This window comes from Chinchilla lanigera, unplaced genomic scaffold (genome assembly GCF_000276665.1).
Source record: "Chinchilla lanigera isolate Chin_1 unplaced genomic scaffold, ChiLan1.0 scaffold00030, whole genome shotgun sequence".
In the NCBI taxonomy this organism is placed as follows: domain Eukaryota; kingdom Metazoa; phylum Chordata; class Mammalia; order Rodentia; family Chinchillidae; genus Chinchilla; species Chinchilla lanigera.
Window position 1 is genome coordinate 1,682,426 of NW_004955431.1, and position 19,722 is coordinate 1,702,147.

At 36.2% G+C, this 19,722-nt stretch overlaps 1 protein-coding gene across 1 annotated transcript in view; it reads right to left on the reverse strand.

The window, feature by feature from the left end:
• Positions 1-19,722, reverse strand: part of Sucla2 (succinate-CoA ligase, ADP-forming, beta subunit) — a 58,515-nt gene that overhangs the window by 3,706 nt on the left and 35,087 nt on the right. The window contains exons 7-10 of the mRNA XM_005387550.2: positions 9,840-10,001; positions 9,605-9,747; positions 5,988-6,108; positions 953-1,041 (exon numbers count right to left, since the gene is read on the reverse strand). Coding sequence (XP_005387607.1) covers positions 953-1,041; positions 5,988-6,108; positions 9,605-9,747; positions 9,840-10,001 — 515 coding nt within the window. The remainder of the gene's footprint in view (positions 1-952; positions 1,042-5,987; positions 6,109-9,604; positions 9,748-9,839; positions 10,002-19,722) is intronic.

Consider the following 19,722-nt stretch of genomic DNA (forward strand, 5'->3'; position numbering starts at 1 on the left):
TAGCTCATCTGTGGTTTTTGACCCCTCCTCAAAACCTGTAATAGTAATTATCTTTTATATACACACAATAAAGTGTATCATACATCTGGGATTTACTTCAAAATAATCTTGGAAGAGGAAATAGGTAAGAATACAGATGAGATCAGTCTGGGCATGAGTTGACCACTGTTTAAGATGGATCACAGGTATAAGATGTTCTATGTAATATAACAACCACTGTTAATTCCTATCATTTTATTTTGAAACCCTGTATCATTTTTATAGTTTTTGTATTGTTTTGTTTTTGCTATGTTATTTTTTCTATTCTCTTTAAAATAAATATTTTTTAAAAAAAGATATTCTCAAAGGGATTCTCTTCAGCAAACTTGGACTTCTGGATGCCCATGTCTAACTCTGCATTGCCTAAATTTAACAAAAGTCTTGCTTAGCCCATTTTAGCCAAGAATTATTCCTTATTCATGATGTTTCTTCTTAGTAATTTTCCATCAACTCACTCCCATCTACTGACTCCTTGTCTATCAATTCCCACTATTCCTTGTTATACTCAGAGTTGAGTACAACCCTCTCCTACTGTATTGTTTTGTTTTGTTTTTTTTTTTGGTTTTGGTTTTTCTCTGGTACCGGGAACCGAACTCACGACCTTGCGCTTGCCAGGCAGGCGCTTTTGCCACTGAGCTAAATCCCCAGCCCCCCCTCTCCTACTGTAAAACCTCCTATCTCACCAGGCTCAATCTCACCTATTGCAATCATCCTCCTGAAGAGTTTGCCTTACCTTTTTTTAATAACTATGAATATTTTTAACAGTTCATTACTCTATATGTATAATACCATATTTAGGTAAAGCACTAATTATCAGCACATTATTTAATTTGCTGGTTCACATTAGAGTCTAAGGTTTTATAAATTCTTTATATGCTATAAATTTGTCCTTAGATTAGCACAGTTCATTTACCATTCTAGCAGCTTCATCCAAGTCATCACAAGCAAGAATTTTAAGCCCACTGTCTGCTATCAGTGCCTTGGCATCATCAACTCGTGTACCTAGAAATGATTTAAGAAAATATGACTATTTTATATATATACATAAAAAGTACTTAAAATCTTTGCCACAACATGGTACTAATATGACACTTCAACATAGGAGTACTTCTATCATTTAACATTAACACTTCTGAACTAAAAAAAAATACTACAAAGCCTGACATTACCTTGTAAAATATTTCACCTTACCATTTCCATAAGTAAGGAATTCCATATAAATCATATAAATATATATAAATGAGTAAAAATTCCATATAAATCACAACAAATAAAAAAATGTATCATATCAAGCAGAACTATGGACATTCTTGCCCCAATTCTGTCACTTAAAAAAAAAACAAAAACACACTTTTAAAATTTCATATTACACAGAGGACTTCTGTAAGCAGCAGAGAAAGAGCCTGTCAGGAATTTGGGATCCAGACACTGGAATATAGACAGCAACACAGGGAAGAAAAGGAGGGAAGTGGGTCCTCTGAACCCAGGGAAAATGTGAAGGGAGAACTGAAGCCCACAGTAAGAGCGAAGAGAAACTTCAACAGAGGAGGAGGAGGTGGCAGGCAGAACCTTCTCCCTGAAACAGGACTCACTTCATGAGACAAGCGATTCAAGCTTGCTGACACAGGGTGACTGCTGGCAATTCCCAGAGGCCTCCAAGGAAAGACACAGTGGACTCCGTGGACTGACAGACTGGTGACTGGTGCAGATTCAGCCATTCAGTGGGAGAAGGTGATTGGCCAAGAGCCACCTTGGAGATGGGCCAACTGAGCTTGGAACTCAGAACAACTGCTGGTCCATCCAGCAGCTCCCATATGAATTCAAGCCCAGAAAAAGTATACTGGCTGGTGCAGGTTGAATGGCTCACAGCCAGAAATAAGCCCAAACATCAGGGGAAATAAAGGTGCAGCCTTGCTGAGATTATCCACTATGCCACCATAAAGCTACTGCCGCCTTGCTGAGATAAATCAACACAGATCTTGACTCTGTCTCCACAAATTGCCTATCAGTGACAGCAAAGATATACCTTAAAGTGCACTTTCTCTTTCTTTTTCTCTCCCATCCCCCCCTTTTCTTTTTTGTTTTTTAGGGGGCTAGGGTTTTTTACATTGTTTGATCTTGTTTTTATATAAATTTTATATGGTTTCTAGTTTTTGGTGGTTGTTCTGTTCTTCCTTTTATTTTTTCTCTCTTACCCTCATGTCTTTGCAACCAGTTTCCCAAAGTCTGCATGATCCTCCTTTGTCCTCCAGCCTTGCTTCTAATCTCTTTCTCCTGTTCTATTTCTCTATATTTTTTTTTTGCTAACTCCCTTTAAATTCTCTCACCTGAAGGTAAAATTGGCACATGGAGGGCTTATTTACTGCATACAATTTTCTGGTTTATTTTAGATTTTGTTATAAAACCATAAATCTAGTTCATGCAGGCAAACATGGCAAATTAATGGTTAACTCAGTTTGTCATTTTCCAAGCTGTGTTTGATGCTATTGCTGTTGCTGATTGTACAACTTTAGCCCAAGTGGCATAATTGTTCTAAGCAGCTGTTCTTCCTAGTAGACCAGGATAAAATTGCCTAAGAGTCACAGAAAATACTATGGGCAAGTGACAAGGAACTAGGGGCTGGGCCAACCAGGTAGCAACTTCTCCTCCCCAACAAATGGAAGAGGGGAGATCTTACAACAGACTCAAACCCCAAAAGCCAACTACATGTGAAAGATACCTCTCAGAAGTAGTCATTTCCTAAAGACACTAAAGCAAAAAAGCTACCCACCATAGGCAATTTACAAGCATCAACCCAAGAATTAAACTTTAAAAAAAAAAAAAAAACCAGGAAAATAAGAAGAAACTTAAACAAGAGGTAACTCCAGACATTCAGTTCACCAAAGGCAAACCCAGGGGGCAATGAGGTGGGACAATCCAAAAGCTACCCATTTGGCCTCTCTGAGGTGGTAACAACAAAGCAAATGAATTGAGGCTACAGGAAAAAATCAAATCAGAAATAATTTCACAGGCAACTACAGAGATGATGACCACAGTGAAAAATATACTTAGTGACTCTAAAGCAGATACAGATAGAAAATAGATGAGCTTAGGAAAATGACAGCAATCATGAATGCCCAACAAAGCAAATGAATGAGGCTAATGAATAGGAAAGCAATGGAATAGGAAATGAGCAAATGAATAGGAAAGAAATGCAATCCATAAAACAAATTAAAGTAGATACCTAGGAGATTAAAAATTCCATTGAAACTACCCACAGCAGAATAAACAGAGTATCAAATATATAAGACAGGCTTGCAGGTAGTGATCATGAAAGATTTATTAAAAATAGCAAGGGACTGTGAGAAATCAATCCAGCAGCTGCTATGTGATGAGATAGCACAAATGATATAAAAAACCTGGGGCAGAAACCTTCCTTGGCAGGGAAAAAACTTTGACACAGAGAGGTAAGGCATATAGAACTTTAATTAGCCATCATACAAAAAAGAAAAAAATCTACAGCAAGGCATATAATAGTCAAGAGTCCATAAATTCAACACAAAAACAGAATATTAAAAGATGTTAGAGAAAAGAAACAAATCACCTATAAAGGAAAACCCATCAGAATCACAGCTGATTTCTCAACACAAACCCTCGAAGTCAAAAAGAACTTGGAGTAAAGTATTTCAAGCCCTAAAAGAAAACAACTGCCAACCCAAATTGATGTACCCTGCAAAACTATGTTTCAAAATTGATGGAGTAATAAAGTATTTCCACGACAAAGGACACCTGAGGAAATTCATGAACACCAAGCCAGCTCTACAAAGTGTTCTCAAAGATATTCTAGAAAGAGATAACAGTATGCACAATTCAGCAGTGTACCTCAATACAAAGTCAATACTCAAAAATCAATAGCCTTGCTGTACACATATAACAAACTTGCTGAGAAAGAAATCAGGGAAACAAACCCTTTCACAATAGCATCCCAAATTATGAAATACCTAGGAATCAATCTAACCAAGGAAGTAAAAGACCTCTACATTGAACACTACAGTACTCTGAAAAAGGAGACTGAAGAGGGTATCAGAAAATGGAAAGATATCCCTTGCTGTTCAACAAGAAAAACCAATATAGAGATAACACCCATGTTTACAAAAGTGCTATACAGATTTAATGCAATTTTGATCAAAATTCCAATAGCATATCCCACAGAAAGCAATCCTAAACTTAATATGGAATCAGAAGAGACCAAGAAGAGTAAAGACAATTCTGGGCAACAAAGGCAAGGCAAGGGGCATCACATTCTCTAACTGGAAATTATAAATTACACTTCAAAGCTACTGTGATAAAAAGAGCTGGATACTGGCAAAAAAGACCCAATGATCAATGGAACACATTACAGGATGCAGAAACAACTTCAGACATACTTCACCACCTTATCCTTGACAAAGATGCTAAACACATTCCCTGGAAGAAAAGATAGTCTCTTTAATAAGTGGTGCTGGAAACACTGGCTCTGCACACACCAAACATTAAAATTAGCCTTATATTTTTCACTATGCATTAAACTAAATTTGAAATGGTTCAAAGATCTAAATATTAAAACAAACATTAAATCTACTAGAAGACTGAATAAGTACAACTCTTGAAGTCACTGATGTAGGTAAAGACTTTATGAACAAAATTCCATTCGCAAAACTATCACAAAAAATGAACAACTGAATCTCATCTTATTAAAAACCTTTTGCACAGCAAGAGGAACCACCAACAGAGTAAAGAGACAACCCACAGTGCGGGAAAAATGTTTTGCCAGCTAATCCTCAGATAAAAGACTACTGTCTAGAATATAAAGAACTCAAAAAAAATCAGATGCCCCAAATTTAAAGATCCAATCCAAAAATGGGCATCTGAAATGAACAGACATTTCTCTGATGAAGAAACGAACAGCAAATACATATATGGAAACAGGTTCAATATCACTAGTCATTTGAGAAATGAAAACAAAAACAACACTGAGATTCCATCTCATTCCAGAAAGAATGGCTACTATCAAGAAATCAACCAATAACAAATGCTGCTGGGGCTGTGGGGAAAAAGGAACCCTTCTCCACTGTTGGTTGGAGTATAGACTGTTGCAACTACTGTGGAAATCAGTGTGGATATTCCTCAAAAACTAGGACTAGAGGTTCCATTTGACCCAACTATTCCTGTTCTTGGTATCTTCCCAAAAGAATTTAAAACATTACACCACAGCAATATATGAACACCCATGTTTATAGCGGCACAGTTTGTAATAGCCAATCTTGGAAACAGCCCAAATGCCAATCAACTGGTGAATGGATAAAGATGTGTTTTTTTAACACAATGGAGAACTACTCCGCCATAAAAAAGGATAAGCTTGACACATTTCTAGCTAAATGGATGCACCTTGAGACCATACTCTTACGTGAAATAAATCGGACACACATGTAAATACCACATTGTTTCTCTGGTGTGAGAAAGCAAAGTGTAAAGGAGGGCCAAAATGTGTAACAGGTATTGTGAAATAGGGAGAAAATGTTCAAACTGGGAAGGAGACAAGGAAGGGGAGAAGAAAAGAAAGGAAAAAATTTTTTTAAAGGGAGAAAAGAACACAAAAATGGAAACAAAGCTTTTGTAAATGGGGAGTAGGGGAGGAGTTGAGTGGAGGGAAGGGGAATGGGAAAAAAAAGAATCAAGTTATATCATGTACAGGTACAAATTCTCTATGATGAATATGATCATTATATATACCCAAAATGTAGCAGTTAAATCACTAAAAAAAAGGAAAGTCAAATGGCCAACTAACACACAAAAAAATTTTATATTATACAATACTTTTACTTAAAAGACACCATCTATTTGTAAACTATGTCTTAAATGAGTTAAGCTCCTTGGACTTACGAACTTTTAAGCAATGAGAAACAGCTGCAAGATACCTTACCACTCACCTTGTAACCGTACCACAACAGGTATTTTAATTTCCAAGTCTTTCACTGCCATGACTATACCCTGTGCAATAACATCACATCGCATGATTCCTCCAAAAATGTTGACCAGAATAGCCAGTACCTGTCAATAAAGCATTTTTGGTAGATAAAATTTCAAAGGAATGAGTACTGTCCACCCACCTCCCAAATTAAGATGTCTCTTTTAAAAATTAATCTCATGGAAACATTTTCAGACCAAATAATCTGACCTTCTTCTACCTTAGTCCACTGTCCATCAGAACGAACTTCCATTTTCTAGGATAATGTCAATACCTTGTTCCTATTCACTTTTCTACTCTATCCATATGAACAAGACTTCCTAATTCTACTGACTTTTTCCTATTAAACACAGCCAATCATCAATAGTAAGATCTCAATTAGTGTTCACTATCTATCATCTCTTCATTTATCCCCATCAATGCAACCAATATTTGACATAAACCCTCCTCAGAATCACTCAACTACCATATGCTCATTCATAGGTACACTTTACCTCTTAACTTCAGGGCCTCTTGACCGTCACCATCAAACTGATAGTTCTGAGTCAGTGTTCCTTCTGTCCTTCCCCATCCCCTCAAAAAACTTTTTAAACGTAATCTTAGTTCATTCAGCTACATCACAGCTTTTCAAATAGTAAGATACAGAGACACTCTCAAATACTGTTTGCCCTCAACCCTCAGGGCAGTTAGGAAGCTTCTAGGACAGCTGGAGCCTTTGGGCCAATGATGTGGGACTATAAGCAACCTTCTCCATCTATGTCCTAGGCCCACTGAAACATTTTTTGTGAATGCCATGAGATGAAAATAGTTGAGACACAGTAAGCTATCCTACATATCTCTTTCCTTAACCGCTATTATTTCTGGACCTTCAATAAATGAAGCTGTAGCATTCATAGTGGACTCGAACACAATGTGGATCTTAACTCTTATCACTGTCCCCCTTCATTTCGGATAGCTTCAATATTCACCAAAATGTGTCATCCAATACTCTAGCCTTAAAGTTATTGGATCCTTACCAAGCTACGTTTACCCCAGTTCATTTTAATTGATTACTACCAAGGATAAATCTTAACACTTTACCAGTATGTCTCCAGAATATCAAGTTTGTAAATCTCACTTGGTTCAATTTCCTCCCCTTTTACGTTTAGTGCCTTTTACCTCTAACTCCATCAAACCCAATCTTTTAGAAAGCCTCTTAACAGTCCCTCCATCCTTTTCTAATATCTCAGTCTACCAGCTCTCAACTAGTCTTTCTTTCCTAAAGAGCCAGCATCCTAAACTCATTTGCTGCTCAATTTTGCCTTGTCTGTCCCTCTACCATCGCAGTTCACACAATTCATCCTTGGATTACTCTAGCCACATTTTAGCCAACCCATCATTAAAGAAAAGTAGTAAAAAGTTAAAAACAAAAAAAAAAAGCCCTAAAACATTAGCATAAGCTGAGAACAATCCTCTCCTTAGCAGTCTGCTTCATACTTTAACTCTGTCTGTAAGCCGCCTGTCCCACTCAACTCAATTTTTAGCAAATGATCTTCCTTTCTACACTAACAACTCTAAAAAGGAGTAATCTCCCCTCCAAAGCTAACAGTACCACTAATTACTATACTATTTCTCCACCTCATTACTCCATCTCCTTTTGGTCTTTACCTCTTTAACCATACTCTCAAATCTTTTCTCCTCCAACTAGAAATAGGTCATCTTCCTTCTAAACAAACAAGAAAGCATACCATAACACTTTCCTCAACCCTACAAACCTTCAAATGGCAAACTATGTTTTCCAATACTTTTGTAAAAAACATTTTGGAAGAGAAGTCTCTCTGGTCTCCAATCCCTCAATTCCCAATCACAACTTAATCCTTTACACAGTGGTTTGTGTACCCCTCCTCTACTGCTTTTACTAAGTAATAACACACTAAGTGTGTTATTTTATATTATACACACTATTACTTTACTAAGTAATAACACACATATTTTTCCCTATCTCCTTTTTTTGGTCTTTATTCAGCTTGATCACTACTATTGCATCTGACGTTGTCACCTATCACCTACTTCTCAAAACTCTTCTCCTTGGACTTCAGTATCACCACCTTTTCCCAGTCTGCTCCTTTCTGGCAGTCTGGCCCTCTTTCAATGGCTCTTCCATTTTTCTCCAATCTTCAGCACTGAGGGGCTACGCTGCACTTTTGGTTTCTTCATCTCATTTTAATGGACCATTTCACCAGTTCCTAAGACTTCAACTTTTCTCTGTAAACTGAAGACTCTCAACTGTGTCCCCAACCAGTGTAGGAAGTATAATATCTTCACAACCATGTGTATATAGTCACCACAACCTAAATTTAACAAATTCATTCAGAAATACCTATTCCTCTACTTTGCCTCTGCAGCATGACATCATATGAAACAGAGTACATTTTACATCTCATTTTAGTCGAATCTTCTCCGTAAAATTAATGACTATGGTAAACAACCCTATAGGACAGTGGTAGCAAACCTATGGTGTACGTGCCACTGCAGGCTGGTGGGACCACTGAAAGCTCTAAAAGGTTCACTATCACTGCCACAGGATCAAAGAGAAAATGCAGTGAAAAAATTTTTAAGCAATTTTGTAACATCACAATGGATACTGCGAACAACATCAGTAGTAAGTATTTATATATAACCTATTAAGCACTATTTATATATAACCTATTAAGCATCTACCAATGAGGAATTCTCAGTCTAAATTAAGATTAGTTCCATGGAGGCAATTATTTTACTTTTCTCTAAGCATTACCAAACACCAGCCATATGAGACATACACTCCTTTACACATGCCTGGTGAGTAATAACACACATATATTTTTATTATGATGATTATAAACACATATTAATTGTAAAAATTAATGGGTTTCACTGTGACACTTCTATACAGTGCATGTCTTTTAGGTTATGATGCTTCACAACTCATGTATTCTGATAATCACATTTATAAGTGATAGTTATAAATTATAGCATATCTGTAAGATAATTTATGCAAACATCAAAATGAGTATTATAGAATAGTCAACTGAAAACAGTACTCAAGATATATTAGTATAAAAATAAAGATTCAAAACACTTCTATTAAAAGATACACATGAGTGAACTGTGCAGCATGTGACTTACACCTTACCACTGCAGTTTCTAAAATGTAATGTGTACATATACACATACCCATTAACAAGTCTTCAAGAATAAAAGCTACCCGTGCACAGAATCAAAGGTGGTTTGTTACTTTCCTCTGTGTAGTTTTGTATTTGTTTTGATTCCCATGTTTCTGTGGTAAACTAGTATCCCCAGGAATTTTATTCCATATGAATGGTTATCACCATCACCATGTATAGTATGATCTAATACCATCTAATATTTCTTCTACTTGCTAAATCACAAAGACAACTAGTCAGTTTTGTCAAAAGCTTTCTAGTTAACTTTTACTGCACGGACTTCAACTCTTCTTTCCAAACTACTGAGATCTTTTGAATTTAATCCTCAACTAGCATAATGACAAGTACAAATATTTACTCCTCACAATTACAATTCAAAAGCACAAATCCATCTTACCTTTTTATCTGAAGTGATAAGCTTAAATGCTTCTGTTACTTGATGAACCGTGGCACCACCACCAACATCAAGGAAGTTGGCTGGTGTCCCTCCATGAAGTTTTATTATATCCATTGTGGCCATAGCCAAACCAGCACCATTTACTACAAAGAAGGAAAAATCATTTGCACAATCAACAAACAGAGAAAATAAATTAAGCTTAGTAAACTAACTCTAACATAAAAACATAAGGTACCTAGACAGCCTATATTTCCGTCAAGGCCAATGTAGTTGAGATCTGCCTTAGCTGCTTCTCTGTCCCTTTCATCTTCTTGGGTCCAGTCCTGAAGATCAAAGATTTTCTTTTGGCGATAGGCTGAATTTGAATCAAAATTGATCTTTGCATCCATACAAAGCACTTTGAAGGGAGGCAAAGAAAGTGATCTTAATGTCAAGAAAGACACAAATCATTTTTTAGGAGAAAAACATTTAATTCTGAAAGTATTTCAACTCATGTTTACAATCAATACAAATTTTCTTTATGAAGAATAGCTGAGGCATTTAAAATGCTCCAAAGTTACAGTTTCTGTATCCATACTAGGTACTAGATAAAAGAACAAGGACACGAAGAAACAAAAACACTTCAAAGACCACCACACCTGCTGAATACAGTACCTGAAACATTAGCCAGAACAATCAGACAAGAGAAAGAAATAAAAGGTATTTGTATAGGAAATAAGTCAAATTATTATTTGAAAATAACATGATACTCCACATAGAAGAGCCAAAAATGCCACCAAAAGACTCTTAGAATTAATAATCAAAGTCCTCAATATAGCAGGATACAAAATCAACAGGCAAAAATCAATAATGTTCCTGTACACCAAAGATGAACTCACTGAGAAAGACATTAAGAAAATAGTATAGTTCACAAAAGCATCAAGAGAAATTAAATACTTAGGAATTACCCTAACGAAAGAAGTAAAAGGCCTCTACAATGAAAACTACCGTAGTCTGAAAAAGGAGATAGAAGACATTACAAAACAGAAAGATACTTCCTGTTCCTGCATAGGCAGAACCAATATTGTCAAAATGGCCAGATTTCCAAAACTGTCAGAGATTTAATGCAATCTGAATCAAAACACCAACACCAGCACTCACAGAACTACAGAAAACAATCCTCAAATTCATATAGAACCAAAAGAGACCCAGAAGAGCAAAAGCAATCCTGGACAAGAACAAAGCAGGAGGCATCACAATCCTGGATTTCAAGCTGCATTACAAAACTACAGTGATTTAAAAAAAGGCATAGTACTGGCACAAAAACATATGTGGATCAATGGAACAGAACAGAGGATGCAAAAACAATCTGAGGCATATTCAACTATCTGATCTTTGACAAAGAAGGCAAAAACATACACTGGAGGAAAGACAGCCTCTTTAATAAATAGTGCCGGGAAAACTGGTTATCAACACACGGAAGATTGAATATCTCCACATCTACTAAACTAAAATCAAAATGGATTGAAGATAGTAATGATAAAGCAGAAAAAAATCTGCTAGAAGATAAAACAGGTAAAACAGGACTAATAACTATAATATAAAAAAAGAACTCAAGAAAAACAGACCCATCAAAGTAAGAGTCAATCAAAAAAATGGGCAAGTGAAATGAATAACAGACACTTCTCAGAAGTGCAAGTGGCCAGATTAAGTACACAGAGAATGTTCAATATTGCTGGCCATTAAAGAAACGCAAATTAAAACAACGCTGAGAGTCCATCCTACTCCAGAAAGAATGGCTATCACGAAGAAATCAAGTAATAAATACTAGAGGGACTGCAGGGGAAAAAGGAACCCTTCCATATTGTTGCTGGAAATGTAGTATGGAGATTCTCAAAAAAATTCTAACTAGAAGCTGGGCATGGTGGAATGAAAAAAGAATTGAGATTACATACATGTACCAACTCCCCACAGGGAATGTAATCAGTATGTACGGCTGCAAACATGTATTACTAATAAAAAATAAAAATTGAAAAGAAAATTGTTAAACTTTCCAAGAACTAATTGTCCCTATTTCTAGCTAAGTAATCCTGAGTCTCATTCTTTCACTCCACTCCAGGACACTGCCCCAACAATTCTGTCTTTGCCCAATTACAAATTCCCTCCCACTGCTTTTCTAGGGGAGAAAAATCCCTCTGACTTGCAAATCCCACTGACTTGCAAAAATACTGTTATTTCTCCACCTTAAAAAAAAAAAAAAAAAATCATTTAACTCCACCTCTTCCTTACTCTTTGCTTCCTAAACAACAGAACTCTGGAAGATTTATCTATTTAAAAGCATCAGCAAACTGGCCCAGGGGCCAGGTTTGATCTGTGTCTGTTTTTTATTATGGCCTGTAAGCTAAGAATGGATTTTACATTTTTAAAGAGCTGTGGAAAACAAAAAAGTGAAGAAAAAGAAATACAAAAATAAGCAATAAAACCAAAGATCATATGTGGCCCAGAAAGCCTAAAATAATTAACTACCAACCCATGTGCTTAAAAGCCATGAACCAAGCCTTTTCTCCTGGCAATCTTTTATACCCACTGCCATCAACTTCTACCTGGACCAAAATGGTTTTTATTAAGTTGTGTCTATGAGTACATTTTTCAGTACTTTTTCCCTGCCAATCTCACCACCTCCTTATAGTTCCTGAACACAAATATGGCTGCAAGACATGAGCTCAAGGGTCACAATGTGGAAACTTGGACCACAGCAGTGATTCCCAAATGAGGGTAGTTTAGTGCCACAGGGGGCACCTCACAATGTCTGGAGGCATTTACAGAGGCTGCAACTGAAGATTACTATTGGCACCTGAGTGCTACTAAAAAACTTCTGTTACACATCTAAAATTGTTGGTATTTTTAAAATATAGCATCAAAGGAAAATTGCAAGAACAGTACAAAGGGTCGTATGTACCTTTCACCCTGCGATGACATATGACACAGCTGTATATATCCAAATAGTTATTGGTCAGTTTTCACTATTTTTTAAAAAAATTTTTGCTCTTGGGGCTGGGGATTTAGCTCAGCGGCACAGTGCCTGCCTGGCAAGCGCAAGGTCGTGAGTTTGATTCCTGGTACCGGAAGAAAAAACAAAGCAAAAAAAAAGAATTTTTTTTGCTCTTTTAAATTTTAGTTTATTAGTACTGTTTGTACTCCTTGTAGGAAGTTGGTACATGTACACAACACATCTCACTTTCTTTTTTCATCCCTTATCCCTTTCCTCACTTCCCCCTTCCTCCATTTCTTGATTCCCTTCCCCTCTGAGAACGATGTATCTCTCTCCTTCCTATTATCTTTTATTTTGCTCTTTATTTTTAATCTGGGTTTCTCATATAAGACAAACAGTTTTCACCATTTTTAAAAATCTGCAATCATTTGTATACACAGGCATATGTATGTATGTGTAATTTTATCCCATACATTGATTTACACACACTCATGACATAAAACTATTCCATCATCACAGAAGATTGCTCTCCTCTACCTCTTTGTATTCACATCCTTACCCCTATTATTTCCTACTTCATCTCTGTGCCCTAGAAGCCAGTCTGTTCTCCATCCTCTACGGTTTTTTTATTTTGAGAATGTTACATAAATGCAGTCCTGCAATATATACTACTTTGAGTTTGGTTGTTTTACTACACATAATGCCTTTGAGATCCAACTAGGTTGTTCTATATGTCAACAGTTTATCCCTTTTTAATGCAGAGTAGCATTCCAATGTGTAGATACGTTATGGCTTGTGTCTAGGTGCCCCCCAACCCGCCAAGCCTCATGTGGTCATAGGTGAAGCCTTTTCAAAGGTGGCTGGATCTAGAGGATGTGCTGCTGGGATTCTGGTTTGACACAATTCTGGGTGTGGATAATGGGAAGGCCATTATCCTTGGGTGTGAGTGTAACCTACCCTAACTGCATGTAGCCTGGACAGAACATAAGGGACAGGAAGAGAGCTGCTGCTGTGGCTACTTCACTGCTTGTTGCCCTACAGGCTTCTGCCTGCCATGAACTGTTTCTCTTCTGCCACGTCATCCTGCCTTAGAGCCAGCCAACTATGAACTGAAACCTGTACAAACTATGAGCTACAATAAACGTTTCCTCCTTAAACTTTGGGTGTTGAGTATTTTGTCTCAGCAATGACAAAAATAACTAAGACAATATAGTTACATTTTCTCAACCATTCACCCTTTGAAAAATATTTGGGTTTCTTTCAATATTCTACTAGTACTATGAAGCTATGGCATATAGTCCTGTATACATTTTGTATGACCAAAGTTCCCCCTTTGTCCTTTTGATATGTCACTGTTATTCTCTTTAGTATTTCTCCACTTTATATGCAACAAAATGCTGTAGGCTTTTTCATGTTCTTTCTCATAGTTCAGGAATCAGCCTTTTCTCCAAAGGATCCTTGTTCCTTTTAGTGGAAAATGATATTTAGGCACTAAAATATGTATACTACTCACAGTCATTGCTATAAATGTCATTGCTTCTGGGGCTTCTCAGCAAACAAAGCCTAAAAGTATATGTGTATGTATAAACATACATAAAAAGGCACATTTGTCTATCTCTATTTTTTAAAGTCTCCAAATGTATGCTGATAACCTCTAAATCTACTCTAATTTGTGAAGATCCACTAAAGTTCTACATTTTGTAGAACTTCTCCAACATTTATAAATCTGATGGCTTTTTTTCATATTGCTCCATATCAGGGCATAGATTATGTTGATTTATGCCAATGTTGATAATGTTAACTCGGATTACTTGGTTAAGGTAGTATCAACCAGGCTTCTCTACCACAGAATAATTATTTCTCCTTTTGTAATTATTAGAAAATTTGGGAAAAATCAGGGAAATATTTTAAGACTATGTTCCTCACCAAACTTTTACCCATCAGTTTGACATCTGTAAATGATTTTCTAACTGCATCATTCCTCTATATTCATTATTTGCCATTGTAAAGAAAATTTGTTTCAGAACAGGTTGTTCATTTCTCTCATTGTTCAATGAGTTATAATCTGTTTTTATGCTATCTAAAAGGCTGATACAGGAGGATTGCTTGAACCTGGAAGTTTGAGGCTAGCCTGGGCAACACAGAAGACTGTTGGGAAAAAAACTGTTATTACCATTTCTTAATTTTTAGCTTAAACTATCTCATATTTGTCCAGTAGAGAACCCAAATTGAAGTGATTCTACAAAATAAATGATCCCTTCTCTTAAAAAAAAAGATTCAAGGTCAAGCCAAATGGACATGACAACTAAATTCAATGTGGGATCCTGGACTACGATCCTAGATCAGGATAAAAGGTATAAAGGGACATTACTAGGATACCTGCCCGCATTTGAGTGTGTACTGTGGAAGAGATAACAATATTTTGTTATACTAATTTTCTGGTTTTGATAAAGGTATTCAGGTCATATAAGCAAATGTTCTTGTTTTTTGAGAATAAACTATTTAGGAGGAAGGGAGAACAACATCTCCAATTACTTTTTTGTTTATTTGTTTGGCTTTCTGAGACAGGGTTTCACTATGTAGTCCAGGCTGGCCCTGAACTCATAGCAATCCTCCTGCCTCAGCCTCACAAGTGCTGAGATTACAGGCATCTGTCACCACACCCTGCTACCAATTACTGTTAAATGATTCCAAAAATATATATATATTACACACACACACATACACACACACAAAGAAGAAAAGAGAAGGATCAAACAAATCAGTTAAAAAGTAAACAGATGGCAATGCTGAGTAAAGTATAAATGGTAGTTCCTTGTACTATTTTATTTCTGTATTAAAACAAAAGATTAAGGGGAAAAACCCACACACTCACAGTAAGCTCCATGATTTAATTCAACAAAACATAATCCATCACATTAATGCTGCTGATAGGAAACTACACTGACAATTCTTAACCTTTTATTCTTCCCTATGAATAGCAAAATGATCTACTCTTACAAAGTCCTTCGATATTTACATTTAACTCATGCATCAACTAAAAATGACTGACCACTTCTGATAACGAGACATCCTACAGAGCACAACATACCTGCTCTGAACTTTGATAAAATCAAGTATAAAGTTCTTGAAACATAATTATGCCCAGGATAACTGGTCTTGATAAATGGCTAGGTTTTTGTTTTTGTTTTGCTTTGTTTTTTCAAATGTGTTAACTGAAAAGCTTGTATACATTGACTTTTTATGCTCTTAAAATTGAAGCACACAAGCCTCCTTAAGTGGCTTAAAAATGGATTATAACTCACTTCATAAAACTAAAATCCAAACAGTATAACTTCTGACTCCATGGAGAAACTCCACCCATCCCTGTGTGAGACAGTCCAAACTGTCATGACTGGAAGACTGCCAAATTCATAACCCAACTCCTCCAGCTAATACTCAAGTAATAAAAAGAACAGTAATTTTCGGGACTTCTAACTCAAACAAAATAATCTAACCTGGGACTTCAGTTCTCAAGGTCCTTTGGACTTTACCACATTTGGGTTTCAAATTCTAAGTATGTCTTTAACAGTTTATTACTACAGCATTAAGAGTATTTTAATGCTAAAATTTAATCTCTCTACAGAACCTGAAATATTCCATGGGACAATATGACTGGGCATAATCCAGTGTTAGAGAAAAGAATAAATTTTCTCCCAGTTGGTACTCGCATACTATTTTGACCCACTGTAGAAACTCAGGAGGGCAAACACCTAAGCTGTCTTCATGTGCTTCCAAGAGACTATCAAAGGAATTGTGGTTGCGATTGGGAGTGGCAGCTTTAAAGTCAGAAGGGAAAGGACCCAGAGTTAACATCTCCCTTAAGAGCTCTAAGTCTACTGAGATACAAAACAGAATAGACAAGTGACATCGGTGGATCAAGAAAACACTAAGAAATATTGAGAAGATCCAATCTTCCCCATTCCTGCTGTTTCCTCTACATACCTATTTAGCATAACATCTGGCTTCTTATCACCTCTTTATACTCACTTCCTCCCAGAGGAAGGGAAGTAAATTATCTGCCCGGTAAATCCAGATATTATAAAACTGCATAGATATGATTCAGTTCAATCTTTCCTTCTCTTGGGAGTGAGCCTGTCATGAGGAGCAAATATTTCCAAACACTATTCCTGGACAGACTGTCTCTTAAACAACTGCCCTATTGTAGTTTAGTATATGAGTAAACAGATTAAGTCTATCTAATTCTGTAATTTAGTTGTCAATCCATTTGAATTAAAATTCTGGTAGGGAAGAGTAATAATCATTGAGCCCAGTGATAGCAATGGTATGATAAGCTACTTAAGCAATTCTATTCAACTATATGATTTTTTTATTATTCAATGTTTTTAGAGCATTGCTGGGAAATAAGAGTCTGTAAATCTCCATTTGTCAGTTATTAAATCTACAAAGCCAGTATAAATTGAGATACACTTCATTCTGCACAATAAGTATGCTCCCAAAAAGCTGTGCACTCAAGAAATAATTCTAAATTTAGTTACTCAAAATGCCCTTAAACTACAATTTTAAGAAAAAGAAAATTCCTCAAATTTGTATTTCATCTTGTCTATAGCAACTTAGTACAGAAGAAGACACACTTGTATTTTTAAAATTACTACTTTTGACACCAAAAATGTATCTCATAAAAGAAACCTACCAATCTTCAATGTTTCTAAGTTTGTACTCTGTTAAAACTGATAAAAGTTTCTCTTGAAAATAAAGAAGTTGAAAAATGGAGCCTACATATGGACTCATCTGTCCGTTCGTGAGTATGGACTCATTCCTCTTTTTTTCACTGTTCACTGCCTTTGTTACCTTCTACTTGGACTACAGCTTCCTAAACAATCACCTGTACCCTTAATCTCTTCCTACCACAATAGCCCTACTTCCTACCAAAGTGCCTCAGAACCGTGTTAGAGTTAAGAGCACAGTTCTATAGCTGATTGCTTTTGGATTCACAGCCCATCTCCACCATGTGTCTGTTGGCAAGTCACTGAAACTTTATAATTTGGTTTCCTAATTTATAAAATAAGGGTAGTAGGACTGTTACAAATATTTGAAGAACTAAAGAGGTTCATATTTTTGAAGTGTTCGTAACAGTGCCTGGCACACAGTATTTGCTGTGCTTCTGTTAACTAGTCGGAGAAAAATACACACTTTTCAAAATTTTTACCTTAGGAGACCAAAGTATAGTCAGAATGCATCATTGTGAGGCAAAATTCGAAACTGTGAAAGAAGAAAATGGAGATAAGCCAAAACATGGGAGAGAAGCTGAAATGGAATAGAGCTACTTTTCATTTTTTTAAACAGGGCTTAGGATCAAACCCAGGGCCCCATATATGCCAGACAAACACTCTTAACAAGGAGCTGCATCCCCAGCCCAAAATATTTTGAAGAGTAAGGAAAGTAAATACAACAATAAATTGGAACAGAATTAAAACCTACAAATGATGATTAAAATCAAGTCACTACATTAGAAAATAGCAGAAAAGATCCTATTCAAACAGTAACCAAACTATAGCTCTAGAAGTAAGTCTAACAAGAAATATACCTATAGAAAAAAAAAATGGTAAGTATCATTTAAACATACAAATGAATTTGTAAGAGGATAAATGTTTCAAGCTTTAAAAATATTGCCACAAATGTTAATTTTCCCAACTAGTTTAGAGGATTAATTCAATTTCAATAAAACTTAAGCATGATTTGCTTTAAAATATCAAAAATGATTGTATAGTTTACTTAGCAATACAGGTTTTAGAGTTTGGGTGTGGTTTGAATGTGTTTCCCAAAGGTTTATACACTGGAGGATTGGTTCTCAGCATGATGGTGGTGAGGAAATGGTAAAACCTTTCAGCAGTAGGGCCTAGTCCAAGGAAATCAATTCACTGGGGTTGCCAACCTCTGAAGGAATTAACATCACTCTCATGGACACTGGAGTTCCAGCAAATTCAAGTTGTAATAAAAAGGGTAAGTCTAGCTCCTGAATCCCTCTGGTTTCCTGTCTTGCCATGTGATGTCATCCAAACACATACCACTGTGATGCCATCTGCCACAAGACTCTCATCAGAGGACAAACAGAAGGCGCTACCCAATCTAGGACTTTTAACCTCTAAAACTGTGAACTACATAAACCTGTTGTCTATATTATTCTGCATCAGTTATTTTGTTACAGCAACCAAAAATGGACTGATACAAGGGGCTAGTACTTTCATATCTAAGAATCAGTAGCAGAACTATAGATTCCAGGAGGTTTGTGCATGTGAACATGCTCAGAAGAACTTTGGTGCATGCTTTGAGTGAGGGTCACTTGCTCTTGTGCAGTTTTCATTGCACTTCTCAAAAGAAACTAAAAGGACCTAATTTATTTGTTTAAACAGGTAAGAACTATCCCTCCTAAAAACAGCTTTTTATTTGGTTGATTTGGGTGAGTTTTCATTTATCTTTTCCAGTTTTATGGACAAACTGACAAATAAAAATTATATACAATTTAAGGCATGCACTTAAATTATTTTGACACAGATATACATTGTGAAACAATTCCTTAATCAAGCTAATTAATATACTCATCACCTCACAGTTAACTTTTTTATGTGTTGTGAGAATATTTAAGATCTACTATCTACGCAAATTTCAATACAATATTATTAACTACTCATCTTGCGCATTAAATGGTCTCCATACTTACTCAACTAACGAAGTGTGTAGTCTTTGACAAGCATCTCCAAACTTTCCTCTCCCTCAATCCTGGTAACATCCCCCCCAACTATGTTTCTATGACTTCAACATTTTGAGATCATGTAACTAAAAGTTCATCCATTGTTATAAAAAAATGGCAGGATTTCCCTTTAAAGAAGGAAATCATTGAAAAAAAAATCATTCTAGGAAATCAGATATTTGAGTAGCAGGTTGCTCACACCAGTAATTCCAGCCACACAGGAGGCTAAAGCAGAACAATGGCACTCTGAGACCAGTCTGGGCAACTTAGCAAGACCCTGTCTCAAAATAAAATAATAAATGGTGAGGATGTAGCTCAGTACTTCCTGGGTTCATTCCCAGTATCATAAAGAAAGAAAAAGAAGAAGAAGGAAAGGAAAGGAAAGGGAAGGAAAGG